Below are 16,568 nucleotides of genomic sequence, written 5' to 3' on the forward strand. Positions count from 1 at the left end.
ATAAATAATGGTAAGGAAAATAAATGTTGAAAAAAAAAGTTAATAAGATCAAATGGCAAACATCAAATCGTGACTTACCGTAACCTTTTACGCAACAAACAAACAGGTAACCTAAAATATATAGACTGGAGGGTCTCTGAAAAATGTTTCTCGCTTAGTTCTTTTTCCCATTGCAAAAGAGTCTCATAGTTGGCTGAATTTTTTAAGAAAGAACAAAAATCCAGTCATTTTTTTGATTTATAGAACTCGGCAAGAGCTCATAAAGCAGATGACCAATATTTGGCGTATTTTTTTTTTTTTTTTTTTTTTTTTGTACGTAGTCGAATGTGTTGCAAAATAGAATGAAGTATATCAGTCTGGATAAACAGCACAAAATTAAGCTACAGAATGGGATAACAAGTCCACGATTCTACAATAATGGTCACAATGGTTCACAGTTGGGTAACCAGTGGACTCCAATCGTACGAGTTGCTTCACTAACAATGCCAATGACAAGCCTTGGCCGTTTTTTGAGAATAACTTGTGTCAAGTCGAAAAAGAAGTAGGGTGGATTCAATGGAAATGCAGACCTTCAATTTAGTACCGAAGGTTGAGGAAACGTTGTTGTTTTAAGATTAAATTTGTAGTGTGTTGTCTGTGTGTTCTACTCGAGAGATACGTGTTGCTGTAGTAAGTAGCTAACGTTATAGTCATTGCACATCCATCCAGTCGACAGCTTACTAGGTCTAATACTACGTCTGACTAACACCACACTATCACCACCGTCACAAGTCATTCTATGCGCCTTAGTCCATTCGGCATCACTGCCATAGGTCACCTTGTTAGAGCTGCAATAAATCAATAGAAAAGAAAAACAGTTGAGTTTGAAGTTGGTAAAGGCACAGGTGAAGTGATATTTGTTTTACCTTGAGGAATTAGGCTGGTTGGAGAAAACTGCGGCGAAGCGATCGGGGGCGGGGGCTCCCGGAATGAGATCGATTACCGTGCTAGCCTCTTTCTCCTCTTGGTGAATTCCGCCGCTGCCGTGGTTTGCCAAGGTGGTGGAACCGGAGTTGGAATTAGGGTGAGAATGGGAATGAGGGTGACTTAGCGAGCCTTTGTTGCTGCCCGTGCGGGCCATACTTCCCATTAAGCGTTCGAAGAGCGACTGTTTCTGTTGTTACGTATCGAATTGCGGCCCAAATCGAGCCAGTCGCAAGGGTTGATGGCGATAATTTAAAAAACAAACAAGAGAAAATCAAATTTTAAGGTAGAAGAAAAAAAGGAATATACCGGTATACCAAGACCAAGACTCAAGCAAATCAGAATAGATAATGCTTATGAGAAAAAAAGTGAGACAGCATGTCGCAAAATTTGCATCATTCTTAATGGTATTGTCATGACATTTTTTTTCCTTTTGAATTTTCGATTGGCTTTGTGTTTGACGTCCACCGTCAAACGCAAAATCAATGTCTCTTGAAATGTCTAAAGCGTTTTAAAAAAATTGCCTATTCATCTAGTTTTTGGCAAGATAGTGATGATGAGAGCGCTCATAAAAGAGATCCTTCTCCATTTAAAATGTTTAATAAGCATTTATTTTTTTTTTTTTTTTGTTTTTTGTAAAATTCAAATTGTGGTTCATTCACGATTTTGAATCGTTAGTTATTACAATTGATGAAAAATATTTCTTTAGCGAGCGATATCTCTCGGCACTTTTTTTGTGTACGGTATACATAAATATACCGGCAATTGCATGTTTTTTTTTTAAGAATAAGCATAACTTAAAGTGTCGTATAACAAGCACTAGTTAGTTGCTTCATATTATTAAGCTTTTAAAAAGATTTGACATATTATTATGTACATTGGAATCAGATCGATCCAGAAGAAGAAGAAAAAAGTATGTTCTATATGTAGGCTATTTATCGCGCCAAATGCAAAAATAGTTGTGGTACTGTTCAGGAAGAAAACCTCTGAATTAACTGATTTCTGCAGATTATTTTCTGTTGATTTTGCTGTCGGTGTTTGGATGGGAGGGAGATGGAAGTTAAACTAAGGATAAAATCATGCAATCCATTGAATCATGCTATGAAACATGTGCCTTCGAAGGAGAGTCAATATATAATGGTTGAAAACGAACGAAATATTTCAAGGATGATAGAACAACATAGAACCCATCCCTTGACGGACCATTTACCTGTTTTTCGATTTGCTTTTCATGTTGAAATTGTCCTAAAAGCGTCAGTCGTTGACTGAAACTCAATAACTAGGTCTAGAAATCTTATGCACAGCAACATTTAGATCACATTCAACGAGCGCATGCCAATAAAGATCCTATCTACTGCCAACCGACTAGCTGAAAACACATAAATAACTAGTACAAATCAAAGCTGAAGGATAGTCAAAAAATAAACATTCTTATTTTAGCCTGAAGCGGATCTGAGAAAAAGAAAGCTCTTTAAAAAAAATCGTTCTTAGAGATATTCAAGCGTGGGTGAAATGGCAGAGATCGAGAAGAAGAGATTTTGTTGGTTTTTGGTTTTTTTGTTTGAAACGATTGAGATTTGAGATTACTACCGCTTCAGGAGCAGAACACTGAGCGGTGGTCGGCTTCTCCTGGAAAAATGCACAACCAACCAAGAGATATCCATTTGAGCGACGAAACCACCGTAATGCAGAGAGAAAAAGAGAGGAAGAAAAAGGCGGTGTGTTTTGTGAATGAAATAAATAAAGAAAAAAATAAAAGACAAATTAGAGACGCGGAGTTAAATAAAGGCTAAATAAAAATCATTGGATCACACACTGAAATGAAAAAAAGAAAAAAAAAAGAAACAAAAACAATGAATGAACAATCACTGGTCCACAATCAACACAAAAGACATAGTTAACGTATACACATCACGCAGTCACTGATTTCAAATCTAGCCTACTTGGAAATACAACATTTCCCATGAATCCGTATTATTCCACATAAGGGATCTCATTAGAAGCATACAGGTACACTTGGTCTAGCAAAGGCTTCCAAGTTTTGAGCAACAACGATAAAACCAATTCACACTAGAATATGTCTAAATGTAGGCTATATAACAACGACGTCTTTGAGTTTTGTTTAACTGTTTTTTTGTCAAATGTAGCTATATAAGCGGCGGCTTCTAAAAACCATTGTTTATCAACTAGATAGAAAGCAGCATCTCACTTGAGAAGTTGGCACTGTGCTGCTGAGGCAAGAAACTCAACTACCGAGACTGAGATAGCTATGTAAGGACGGCAATCCTATTATAGAGGCAAACAAAAATATACTAGGCTATAATGTATAGTCTCCTAAATTGACGATTAATTGCTCTTGCTAAACTGTACGGAATGTGTACTTTACAACAGCGACGTACAAAAGGTGTACCATTGACGATGGAGAGAGGTATAACGGATCCATATGAAAGCAAATGTTTCCAAAAGCAAACGTACTGCAGGAGGAGTGTAGATAGGTTATGAAATGATGACTAAAGCTTTGAAGTTGTCTACTGGTTTCTCTAACGTGATAGGTTTTATGGATAAAACTGGGGAAAGGTCAAAAGGACGGTAAGTATCAAAGAATCCTCTCAGATGAAACCTATCGTTCTGCAGGTTTTCCAACTATGTCATAAAATTTGTACTTGAAATGTAGCTGTATAATGTTAAGCCCTAATTTTCCCAAAGGATATATATATACGCAAGTTTCTCACACTTGATCTACATATAAGGAATTTAAAAAAATCGGTCCCATGTTCGTCGAAATATTAAAGAAGAAGAAGAAAAATAAAGGTAGTCATACAAATAAGCCCACACCAACATACCGTCGACGCAGAAGCTTCAATTTGTCCAAATCGAGTCGTCTTCCAGTTTTCCAGAATGAGCAAGCCGCCATAGATCTTACCAACTGTCAACTTCCCCGTATTAAGTTCTTTAAATTGGACAATATATAGAAACAAAAAATTTCGATGGGTCAGTCAAAGTCAAGAATTCATAATTTCGTTCGGTATTTTTTTTTTTTTTTTTTTTTTAGCTTTTTAACTTTTTGCTTTCTAAACAAGCTGTACATACCATTATCCGGTGGAATGATCAAGTCAAGAACTTTTTTAGCTTGCAGTGGCCAGATTTTCTTGATGGTAACCCGGAGCTCTTGGTTCGCTTCGTCCATTTCATCAGCTGCAACAAGGATAGAATTATTATTTTTTCAAAAATTTTACATTAAGTTTCATCACAGATAGACTAATAGAGAAAATGAGTCTCTAAAACACATAAAAGGATGAGGGGAAAAAATGGGCCCACCAGGTCTCATTTTGATGCTGAGATTCTCGCGGATGAGTGCAAAAAGCGTTGAGGTGAATTGAACCTTCCCGTCGACATCCACTGGCATGTTCATACGAATAAGTTTTTTGTAAGCAAGGCGATAGGGGCACTTATTGCCAAAGCCGAGTGGTGGATCCATATTTTTTAACATGTCAAACATTTCCGTGTAAAGGATTTTCCCGCTGTCAAAGAACAATTCGAGTGAAATTATTTTCACCAAATAGAGGAAAAAGTTAAAACTTGTTTTGAGTATTTACGTTGCGTTCGGGTCGTATTCGGCCCAGATGCGGATAAACTCATCCAAATGGTGAGCGCCAAGAATGGAAGAGTCGCGCGTAAGGTAATCAAAGTTGTCCATAATAACGGCCACGAATAAATTCAACATCTACAAACGATGAAATCATTGGTTAATCATTCCGGAAGGAAACGTTTGCGTCGCTGTGATCGCGGCAGGGAAATTTTTAAAAAAAGTAATAAAAATAATAAATCAATTGTAACTAAACAAAAAGGTCCTACCAGAAATGAACAAAAGAAGATAAAAGAGACGAAGTAAGCATAGGCCAGATTAGAGCCGCACTCCTTGTCCTCGATGACCTGGCCATTCTCGAATTTCAGGGCTCTGGGATCGCACTGGCGACCACGGATGCACGACAACATGATATTGGGCCACGCTTCACCTGTCGCACACCTTCATAGTCGACGATCGAGAATCAATTCAAAAAAGATATTATTTTAATGGTTTGCCTCATTCATTCGCGTTATACTGACAGAAATGTTTTGGTAATATGGGGGGGGGGAGAGAAAAAGAACTATAGGCGGATGCGGTGTATAAAGGCAAATCTAAATAAAAAAAAATGTACTACTTGCAGTTGTATCGAAAATAAGTTCCAAAAATTCGAGCGTTCTACTTGTTTCCAAATCGAAAATAATTCACATGCGCTTTCACTATAAGGGCAATAAATTAGGCTAAAATGCAACCAGAGACATTTCCTTATTGCTTTTGTTATCTTTGGTTTTATATTAGCGTTTCCAACGTCAGTTCGAAAAGGACTAATGTTTCATCAATACGTCAATATGAGTTTAAATTTTTCTTTTTGATAGCTATATTGACAACGAAATGGATAATTCTCGTCACCGGCCATTGTCATTCCAGTGGAGCGTTATTAGGCCTAGTATTTTTTATGAACTTATAGAAGACATGAAAGTCAAAGGAAAACCTGGCAGACGACTACTTGCCTGAAAAGCAACATCAAGCCTTGAATAAAGCTGCGAAAATTGTTATGGCGATGAATGTGCGTCGTTCCGGGTTCCAGCAATATGTTACCAAACACCTATACAAGCAAAATAGTGTCTCGCCGTTCATTACTAGGTCAGATCTAAAAAAGAAACATCCAACAGTCCACGACGGTGCAAATAGAATCACACTATATACAGAGTAGATAGATCACTAGCCTTGTGACGTATGATCAATAAATTGTTCCGAGCCATCACAGATATAGAAAATACGAATAAGTCAACTAATCAACTGAAGCCGCCTTCTACCGTACAGTATGTAAAAAAATAAATAAATAAATAAATAAATAATCAATCAATCAATCAATTAGATGATATGTAAGGTGATTCGATGCATACCAAAATTGTCAACCGAGCATATCCAAAGGTCAACAGGCAATAATAGTCGAGCTAAATTAACACAATATTCATACAGAATTTCCGGCCATCGCATAGCTAATCATTTCATCAACTGTGTCTACTGGGCTGATTTTGATATTAAAGGGGATTTTCGCGCTGGGTTATATTGTCTCGTCAGTTTACCGAAAGAGAAGTAAGAGACCGCCTATGAAAGACTGAAAGTTGTTGTGGCGGTTGACAGAAGAGTCCGGATCCAGATGAAGATTTCCGAAAACCTTATTATACATATACGCACAGACATGTTTTGATACTGGTTATTTATCCAAGACCCATAGACGATCGCAGATCGAATTGAAATTGATCACCGCTTATTAATGACAACCCATTGAAATTTTGCTAACCCAGTATAAGTGATTAGACATTTTATAAAATACGATACCACCTTTATGGCACTAATCGCGATGAATCACATACCTGCATGCCGATGATGGCGTAGATGAAAAACAACATGGCTATTAACAAGCATACGTAAGGCAAAGCCTAGAGTAAGAATAAAAAATAATCAGAATAATTAGAATAACCGGTACGTACGCATCAGTTAATACACGAATGAAAAGGATATAACTGACCTTGAACGACTGTACAAACGTCCATAAAAGAATGCGGATTGTATAGCCTTGGCGGAGAAGTTTGATCAAACGGGCTGCTCGGAATAACCGTAAAAAACCGACGTTGATGAAATTTTCCTAATTGGCGTCGACAAATTCAAATTCAAATTCAATCCTTCCGTCGAAGTGGACGAGGTCAATCGAGCGGCGCAAAGTATTTACCCCGAATTCGACGACGAGTGCGTCAATAATGCTGCCGACGACAGTCACGAAATCGAACGTGTTCCAAGGGTCTTTGAAAAAATTCTTTAGGCGAAAAGCAAGTCCGAGTGAGGAAGAAAAAAGATGTTTTTTAGAAATCGAAATTAAAAAATGAGGCGGTAACATCTGGTCGAGAAACAAGACACACGGAAAGGAGTAAAATAGAGAGGCAGGTATAGTGAGTGAGTGAGTGAGAGAGAGAGAGAGAGAGAGAGATGAGAGATGAGAGAGAGAGAGAGAGGAAGGAGATATGAGGGATGTATCCAAAATCGCTTCGAAGAGATATAAAATGACGACTCAACAGCTTTTATGTATTCCTTCTATCGTGCTTCATATTATTGAATCGAATCTGGTGTAGAAAAGTTAAGAGTGCCTTGTCAAAGTCCAAGCGAACGTCTGTCAGTTGATATATTCCAAGTGGTTGATCGCAGAGGAGGAATCAAACATATTAAGGGTGAAAAGAAGAGGGAACGTGAATACCAACTCCTGGGGAGACTCGGATTCCCAATTCAAAATAAAACGTAATTTAAAGACAAAAAAATTAATAAAAATTGGCGGAAGCGAATGAATCGAAATATTTCCGTCTGGAAAATCTGACGAAAGTGAATAGTATATATGTAAGGATATATAGAAGGTAATAATGGAATAACCATCGACAGGGTGTATGAAGGTGAATCGAGGAGGTAGAGGCTTTTGAACGGCGCAAATAATACGAATGTACCTTGATTCCGAAAGCAGCAAGTTTGAGTATACATTCGAGCGAGAAGAGCATGGTAAAGATAAGATTCATGTAGGCCAGGATGTCGACAAGTGCAGGGGGGGCCTCGTAGTACTGCGGTAGCAATGGCGTAGTTGTGGTATATACGGAAAGGGGTTTGTTTGTTTTTTTCAGGTTCAGGAAAAGGAAATGCGCGTGAGGTCGAGAGACAACCGGGGTCACGGGAAACCGCCACAGGGTCGTGATTGAAACGAAAACAATCAGGAAACCCAAATAAAATCCAAACCCAATTAAATGACCGACAATTTAAAACAAAAAAAAAAAGAAAAAAAAAATGAAGAGAATATAGCAATACGAACGGGAGCGGGTGCAACCCCCCAACCGAATAAAATCATACAAAATTCAATAGAAATAAACAACGAAAAAGAAGTGGGGAAAGGGATTGGAGAGGAAAAGAGAGGGGCGAAAGATTGAGAACAAACCAATCCATTAATTATCAAATCATTTCCCGGTTAAATGAAAATATTTAAGAAATTTTTGTTGACAGAAAAAATCCAATACTGAGGTAGTAAGTACATCCTGTTTCTTTTGTTGTTGTTGTAATTGTTGTTTCGACTATTGGTGCTATGTGCCTACATCGTGTAACGCGTGACATGCATTCACAAATGGGATTCTAATAAGCAGTGAGATTGCCAGATGTACTGATGTGATGTATTATGGGAGACTCGAGGAGAGTTGTTTCGGGAAAGGCGAACCATTGAAAGAAATACAGTAATGCCCCATTGGGTTCCGACTTTGCTGGTGGACTTGACAAGGAGCCAAAAGTGAAGGTTACACAGGTAATTATATAATGCGTGCATGGTGAACCACGAAACCGCAAGCGTATCCATGCATATTTCAAGTCAAAAATATCGGAAGCCATGACTCGTCACTGTCAATTACTATTTAGACTCCGTGTTGCATCCGCTCTCCGCTTATACTAGGGTTTATGGGGAGGGGGGGGGGGTAACTATCCAATTTTTCGATCTCTATTTATCTAGATGCCAAGAATAACAAAAGCCAAAAGCAACTTGTGCAGACCATGTGTACTTTTCGATTTGGTTTCACTGTGTGTAATGGCTTCGTCATTTCAGGTTACTTTACAGCTCACAGCGAGACCGGCACGCACCAGTCACCGATTTAACTTGATGAATATGAAGTAAAATTTTTATGTAAAAAACGTAAATAATTGAAATTTCGAAATAAAACGTGAAGCTCTTTTGTTTTGTTTTTTCTTGATTTCTTTTTTATTACTTGGTAAAAAAAAATTTTTTTTTTTTTTGACTTGAATTGAGATAATTTCGTTCTTTACTCTAGCTACATCTTTTTGCCTGAAAAGTGCCCCGTAAAACTAACTGCAAAACAAAAAGGAAATGAGCAAATGGTCTTCGGAAATGAAAAACTTGGACGATGGACAAAACACGAGACACAGAAATGAACGGTACATGCATGTGTGGTGACCATGTAATGCTTTTGATGCCATTATTTCTCAATGAGGATGCTACAGAACGATAATAATTAAAAAATAAATATAGATAAACTAGATTTTTGGGGCTTGGTGGTTATTATGTACAGGTGCCGGTTTTTTGCACTGCACTATGGGGCGAAACGGGGCGAAACGATAGCGACGCATGACGCAAAGGTCCTCCGTAAGTCGTCGTGTACATCAGGTACGGGAAATGTTTTCAAAAAAAAAGGAATCAAAAAGGAATAAAAAAAACAAGAATTTAAGAAAGAACTGAAAATCGGGTGGGAGAGAAAAATGATAGGTGGTTTATAGAAATTGAATCGACGTTTAGATAGAAAATGAGAAGTATATGCAAAAAGAGACGAGAGAAAAAGCGCGAGTGAGACGGAAAGGTCAAGTGAGAGAAAGAATAGAAGAAAACTCGGACTTTGACAAAACTGAGACGTAACAGTGCGACTAAATTGACACGTACGTGTAGAGTTATTATAGAATTATAGATCACAAAATAGTCAGATCCCGTCGAGACCGTCTAAAGCGAATATCGAGACATAAGCCCACAATGACTGCTGGGTACACCACAGAAGAGTCATCCAGCTGCTAAGCATGACCCCGTATATTAGTTATCTCATTTTATTTTTAAAAAATCTACTTTTTTGACACTCGGCAGGCCGATTTTGATCCGCAGTCTCCACCCCATATCATATCCCAATTGTTACGTTATTTGAATCCGCAATGGCGCTAAAAAAGATGAGTGCTTTTCCAGTTATTGACTTTTTTTCAAAACGATAGTGGAACTTTGATGGAGGAATTTAGGGCTGGGGGTGTCTTGGTTCGTGGGGTCAAGGGTGAGATCTCCTGTTTGTTTTTTTTTTGTTTTGTTTTGTTTTTTAGAAAGGATGGCACTCGATCGGCTTACCCTCACTCCAAACGAGATGATTTTTAGCATACACTCAATGCTAAACAGTGCGGTGAAGGCTGTATTCATGTAATGTAGCGTCTCCTTGTACAGGACGCTCTGCTTGTAGTACTGTAATGTAAATCGCGCGGCGCCGACGTTACACCAGCAGGACATTTTTGGTTGGCAAGGACAAGGTTGAAGAAGAACGAGGGTCAGAGAGGTGGATGGATGATGGAAAGGCATCGCGTGTCGGACAAAGCAAAAGAGTTGACATCATTCATCAAAGAATTTAGCAAATGTACACCTCAAGCTCCACAGCATAGCACAAAAGGACGTTGCGTGATGGCTACACTGTTTTTCTTTTTTGGTTTCAATTCGCATTAGATGATGGGCCAATAGATAAGAAAAATTATTACAACGCAGCGTTTCAACATTTTCTTCTAAATTTGATTGACTAACTGAGTTATTGGAAACCATATAGGATCTGAAAGTTGCAATTTTCGTAGAAAATACCTGCTATTGAAAACACTGGAACGAATCGTGTTTTAAGGCTTTGCGAGATATTAATAGATTCAAACGAATTCAGAGTGGGATTCGAAGCTAACGTATAACCGAAACCCTCCAATGGGAAACCAAACCTATTTTTCGTTTTTTTGTTTTGTTGTTGTTGTTGTTGTTTTGCCCTGAGAACTTGACACTAAATTAACTGCGTTTCCCATTCTACTGAATGAGGCTATCGAAAAAGGACGACTGACGCTTATTCAATTGTTGCTACGTATTAATGAAATTACACGGAGACAGGCAAATTAAAAAATCAAATAAGAGAAAATATATAAAGAATGAACAAGTGCACACGAACACAAGTGCAGGATACATGCCCCGCGACGCACACAAGCTATACAAAATTATGGAAGATTGATGTTGAATTAAATCGAGGTTTTCACAAAATGAAACTCAAGAAATCAAAAAATAACTCAACCGGCCAAAATTGAAAGAAGTCTAAATTATACGATTGTCCAAACGCCGATTTTCTTTTAAATCTCAAACGCCATACCACACAAATTGAATCAAAAATAAATAAATAGGAAATTTTTGGGCTTGAAAACGATCGGGTAAAGACGACCGTTTTTTTTTGTTTGTTTGTTTTTTTTTGTTGTGGGGAACAAAACAAGTTGTTCCACAAATCTGCATTTGCATGCTATTTGCCTACCATTTGCATAATAATTGCAGACAGTAACGAATTATTTGTCAATAGTGAGACGGCATGTTCCTTCAAAATTCACATTCATCGAAACAAAAAACAAAAAAATGATATTGGTAATTAACGGATGTGCGGGCACTTATTCATTCTCTATTCGATGCACTGCGCATGCACACGCAACATTCCTCATACACGAAAAAAATTTAAACTAAGTGCATTGTTCTATTCTATGACGTATGCTCATAGCAGGCGGAACACAACGACGTGTTTCTTGACATCAGCGACATCGCTAAAGAGGATTAGGGGAGGGCGATGGAGAGTCGGAATTCATTCAATTGCATCCCATTTCACTTGCACAAGTGTTTAGTCCTTTTACACACGACATGCTGAATCAATGGTGAGGCGAATTTTGTATATACTACTCCCCGAATCAAAGGAGTACCGCATTCATTCGTTATTATTGGCAAGTGTCCGAGAACGCATTTAACACTCATTTTGGTTGACTCATGCCATGGCTATTTTGTTGTTTGCAAAACATGCGACGTGAAAAGAACAAGCATGACAGAGAGAAACAACGCCAGAATCGTGCGGCTATATATTGCGCCGGACCTACTTGATTATAACACTAATTAGCGTATAAGCCCTAAGTATTTAAATATTACTTTTCTCCTGATGTTAAGGGTCGACGTTGGTTATCATGTTACACGATATTCGATGTCCATTACTGTCCACTGATGACATTTATGTTCACATGACAGACTCGTCCGAAAATTGTTCCGACAAGTTTCATCAGATCGGCTCGAGAGAGAGAGAGAAAGAGTCTTAGCATCACATACCTTCATCATGAGGAGCAGCGTGTTGAGGACGATGAGCGTCATGATGAAATACTCGAACGGAGTCGACACGACCACCCGCCAGATCTTGTACTTGAAGCTCTCGCGATCTTTGGGCATGTAACGCTCCAGCGGCTTGGCTTGGATGGCGAAATCGATGCACGATTTCTAGTACGATCGAATTGTCAGTTCAAGGGTCAACATTTCATGTAGCGATGATGAAACGGGTAGAAAAGACGAGAGAATGTGTGGCAAATTTTTTCCCCTCCCAAAAATGTATACCTGATTTTTGTCTATTTCTCCATCTTGAAGTTCAGCCTCACCCTGTTCCTGGAAGGTGATAATAATGAGAGCTACGAAGATGTTGACGAAAAAGAAAGGGAAAACGATGAAGTAGACGATGTAGAAAATGGACATTTCGATCCGATAGTGAAGGATGGGGCCGTGGTCTTCCTGGGTAGCGGCCATCGAATTCTGCAGCACTCTATTTCACACAAGACCCAAAGAGTTAATCTATTGAAGACAATTTTAAAATAATAAATGAAAATAAAAAAAAAAAAAAAAAATCTTACTGGGGCCATCCTTCGCCCGTTTGGACAGCAAACAAGGTCAACATGGCTGCCATCACGTTGTCGTAATGAAATAGCTGCGATTTCCACTCGCGCCGCTTGACTTCCGGTGGCCGCTTATCGTAGGAAAACGTGAAGTAATCCCCCCTGTTTGACAGCGAAATTGCCAATGTAATTAATCGCTCAGACGATATAGGCCAAGTCTAAAACCAAAAATAAGCGTACTGGCAATCGTCCTGAGTGTGCTTGCTGTCATCGGTGCAGTAAAAGAATTTGCCGTTGAAAAGTTGGACGGCGACAACAGCGAAAATGAAATGGAAGAGCATGTAAACGATGAGGATATTGAAGACGTTCTTTAGCGAGTTGACTACACAGTCGAAGACGGCTTTTAGCTTCGGCACACGTTTGATAGTTTTGAGGGGTCGCAGCACGCGCAGCACTCGCAGCGACTTGATGGTGCTCAAATTCTGACCAGTCGAGCTTCCCCTAAATTGTCGATAATGATCGGATGTCATTGGCTAATATTTGAAAGAGTCGGAGAGTCAGGGCAGGATGAGAGAGAGAGATTGAGAGGGGGAATTTGAGGTATATAATTTCGGTTGGTTGAAATTCAATATATCAACGAGAAACTACCGTACGACAAAAAATGACATGATTATAGCCAACCACAGACACAATCTTGGGGTATGAGAATAATACTCGGTGCAATTCAAAAATCTACTCGAACACCAAATACTGTGACCGTCAGTATCAAATTGATATCGTCGACGATATAAGCCCATCCAAACCGAATTCGGTTCCGGCGATGACGGAAGCTCGTAAGAAAATAACAATTTATAACACGAGTAAAAGAATCAACAAGAGATGGGTATAATGGGGAAAGAAAACGGAAAAAAAAAAAAAATGGTCGGGTTCCGATGTGTTACTCACGAGAAAGCAAAGGCGACCAGGGCACAGATAACAACCGTAGCGTCTAAAATGTTCCACAAATCTCTACAGTAGGAGCCCGGGTGAAATACTACACCTAAATCTATAACCTATAAAGAAGTTAGAGAGATATGTGTCAAAAGTCAATTGTAAAAGGTGAAATAACATTTGCCAAAGAGACTCGACCGAGTCTGTGTAAACGAGGACGCCAAAATGAAATTTCCATTTGCAATACAGCTAGGCCGTGAACTGGGAAATCGCCCAGCCACCTTTGGCGAAATACAGCGGAAAATTCAAAATACTGGAGGGGGGTGGTTAATGTAATCAGTAAATAAATCAAGATATTACGCATAATGAATATAAGTTAACTAAATAACAACTCTACGAGACCTACTACGTACTAGATATTGAAACAAACTTCATACCAGGATATCCCATAAAATACGGTACAAATATTGAACGACCTGTAATTCAAACTTGACAGCTTGAATTGAGCGGATCAAATATGTTTATAGCCTACAGAATGAAGGTGTTGTAGATAAAAGTGAAGAAGAGCGACAGTCACTGGATTATTCCGTGTTGGATTGTCGTCAGAATATCCGCCCCCTACGCCCTCACAACGATAGATAGGCTACTAAATACGGTACAGGTTGGTCGACATTGACAATAACTGCATTGAAACGCAGTCGATTTCAAAGTGAAATTCAACAAGAGAAAACTACAAAACGAAACACACCCGAAAAACAAAAAAAAAAACAAAAAAAAAAAAAAAACAATTATACATAATGGTAATATATAGAATATCGATAGATTATCGATTGGAACGATATGGCCTGCGTACAGGTATATGGAACAATAAATGAATTCCAACAACCAGCCAACAACTTCTACCGCTGCAAAGATAACAGATGGTGTAAATATAGGGAGTGTGGTTCGGTTTTTATCGAGTGTAGCTATATAACTAGCTACCGCAACTTTTTTTTTTTTTCAAATCGGTACTTGGCTGGCCAGTACTCACATCATATCGAACGTGAAGGATACTGCAGCGCATATGACCACAACTGCATCCATGACGTTCCAAATTTCTCGCAAATAGCTGCCTGGATGAAGTATTATGCCAGAATCTATCACCTAAAAAGTCACGGGCCCAGAGGGGGAGCATATAACCACCCCAGTTATTTATTTCCGCTTTTTAGTTATAATCAACGAGTCAGGTGTAGCAATTATTGAGATACTATAGACGGCTTTGGAAGGCATTTTGTTAATTAATGTGTTGCTAGATTTGATCGATGTTCGTACCTTCAGTTGCTTCTTTTTTTTAAAGACAGGTATAAGTTAATGCTAAATGGTGGAGATTGGAACCTACCTTAAGAACCATTTCGACAGTAAATACGCCGGTAAATGCGTAATCGAAGTAATTGAGAATGTCGTTTCGGAAGCTTCCCTCTTCCACCGGATCTTCAGCGGCGAGAGCGATGCTACTCAAACTGATGACTACCATGATAAAAAAATCGAAGTAAGGCAGGTTCACCACCCAGTGAGCAGCGCGCCGGACCCTGTTTGATTTTTTTTTTTTTTTTTGTTTTATTTTTCATAGTAAAGTTAAGAAAATCATTTATGAATCTTTGATTTTCGAGAAAGAAAAAAAGTGCGAGTTAACTTACGGATTCGTTGGAGACAATATAAACATGGAGGAGTAAGGCAGCATTGGTTTGGGCCCCATAATGTCGTCGTCATCGACATTGTCTCCAGTCTTAGCGTCACCATTTCCCTCGGACTTGTGTCCCCGTTTGCTTTAAAAAAGGAAAATCCAACCATTTAATTATGTTTAAAAAATGATGATTAGTCAGTAGAATGAGCGAGAATGAGGGAATTTTGTAAGCAACTAGCTTGTGAAAGGGAGCGAGTTGATTTGAGACATGAGACCATTAGACGACGTCCGGATCTTACCCTTTTCCTTTTTTAGATGGGGATGTCGAGTCCAGTTTTGGCGAGCCTTCGCTGCCCAAGTGAAGTGCTTCCATCTCCTTCTCTAACTCCTGCTGCTGTTTCTATTCTCAATCAAGTTAAAGATATTAGGATTAACCCGGTCTTTTGTCCGTTTGTCCATTCATTAGATAAGTGGAGATCGTCAAAAGCAATGGGCGATGCCCAGCAGCACAGAGTCGGGCAGACGTCGAGTGTCAAACGCCGAAAGACAAATTGGTGGCAATTGGCAAAGAATTCTTCTCGGACATGTTTACCTCTTTATCCTCCTCTTCTTGCTCTTCCTCGGCGGCCGTCAGTTCTTGAGCGTTCGCCAAATTGTCGACGGCGATGGCCAAAAAGACGTTGAGTAGAGTGTAATTGCCGAAGAGGACAAGGATGATGAAATAAAGGGAGTAGATCATTCCCCGTCGCGATCCTCCCTGCGACTCGATACCTTGGTACATGACTTCATTCCAATCCTCACCCGTCAATATCTAAATGCAGACAACCACCACCCCCCCAAAAAAAATGTCATTTCGAATATTTGTGATCGACACAGCAAGTACTGGCGAACTGAACTGGCGAGACACAAACCTGGAAAACGGTGAGCAAGGCAATGGGAAAGCTGTTGAAATTCGCTGGCGGTGTACCTTCTGGAAAATTAAAAGCTCCTCCAAAGAGTTGCATTCCCAATAAAGCGAAGATGAGAATGAACAAGAAGAGTAGAAACAGAAGGGAAAGAATAGAGCGCATCGAACTCAGCAAGGAAATCACCAAGTTCCTCAGCGACGACCAGTACCTGTAAAAGAGCGAATTAAAAAACAAATTGGTCAATGAATAGTTTGAACCCGCAGATTCTATATCAACTCCTGAGAGGAAGAATTTTTGAACATACTTGGTGACTTTGAAGACCCGGAGCAATCGAAGCGCTCTGAGTACAGAGAGACCAAATGAACCCGACTTGAATGCGGACCAAATCACTTCGAAAATCGAACCGCTGATGACGACGCAATCGAAGCGGTTGAACGCGGATTCAAAGTAAATCCTCGGACCCAGTGCATACATTTTGATGCACATTTCAGTCATGAACAAACCCAAAAAGGCAAATTCAGCGTAGTCTGGCGGAAAAAATTTGAACAATTTG

The 16,568-nt window shown here is 39.2% G+C and overlaps 1 protein-coding gene across 11 annotated transcripts in view; it reads right to left on the reverse strand.

Moving 5' to 3' along the window:
• The window catches only part of LOC124200468 (voltage-dependent calcium channel type A subunit alpha-1-like), a 33,258-nt gene that overhangs the window by 3,165 nt on the left and 13,525 nt on the right, over positions 1-16,568 (reverse strand). For 4 of the 11 annotated variants that reach the window (XM_046596719.1, XM_046596721.1, XM_046596720.1 and 1 more), the window contains exons 14-36: positions 16,320-16,542; positions 16,019-16,223; positions 15,700-15,918; positions 15,407-15,507; positions 15,121-15,249; positions 14,823-15,012; positions 14,475-14,587; positions 12,755-13,015; positions 12,533-12,676; positions 12,243-12,444; positions 11,964-12,128; positions 9,945-10,055; positions 6,765-6,848; positions 6,564-6,680; positions 6,409-6,474; positions 6,118-6,209; positions 4,819-4,990; positions 4,560-4,687; positions 4,282-4,484; positions 4,054-4,158; positions 3,807-3,913; positions 906-1,153; positions 818-827 (exon numbers count right to left, since the gene is read on the reverse strand). In XM_046596719.1, the coding sequence (XP_046452675.1) occupies positions 818-827; positions 906-1,153; positions 3,807-3,913; positions 4,054-4,158; positions 4,282-4,484; positions 4,560-4,687; positions 4,819-4,990; positions 6,118-6,209; positions 6,409-6,474; positions 6,564-6,680; positions 6,765-6,848; positions 9,945-10,055; positions 11,964-12,128; positions 12,243-12,444; positions 12,533-12,676; positions 12,755-13,015; positions 14,475-14,587; positions 14,823-15,012; positions 15,121-15,249; positions 15,407-15,507; positions 15,700-15,918; positions 16,019-16,223; positions 16,320-16,542 (3,395 nt within the window). Of the gene's footprint in view, positions 1-817; positions 828-905; positions 1,154-2,553; positions 2,593-3,806; positions 3,914-4,053; positions 4,159-4,281; positions 4,485-4,559; positions 4,688-4,818; positions 4,991-5,538; positions 5,634-6,117; positions 6,210-6,408; positions 6,475-6,563; positions 6,681-6,764; positions 6,849-7,524; positions 7,636-9,944; positions 10,056-11,963; positions 12,129-12,242; positions 12,445-12,532; positions 12,677-12,754; positions 13,016-13,459; positions 13,567-14,474; positions 14,588-14,822; positions 15,013-15,120; positions 15,250-15,406; positions 15,508-15,699; positions 15,919-16,018; positions 16,224-16,319; positions 16,543-16,568 lie in introns of all 11 variants that reach the window. The other 7 variants (XM_046596717.1, XM_046596718.1, XM_046596716.1 and 4 more) reach the window with 7 other exon arrangements.

This window comes from Daphnia pulex, chromosome 8 (genome assembly GCF_021134715.1).
Source record: "Daphnia pulex isolate KAP4 chromosome 8, ASM2113471v1".
In the NCBI taxonomy this organism is placed as follows: Eukaryota; Metazoa; Arthropoda; class Branchiopoda; order Diplostraca; family Daphniidae; genus Daphnia; species Daphnia pulex.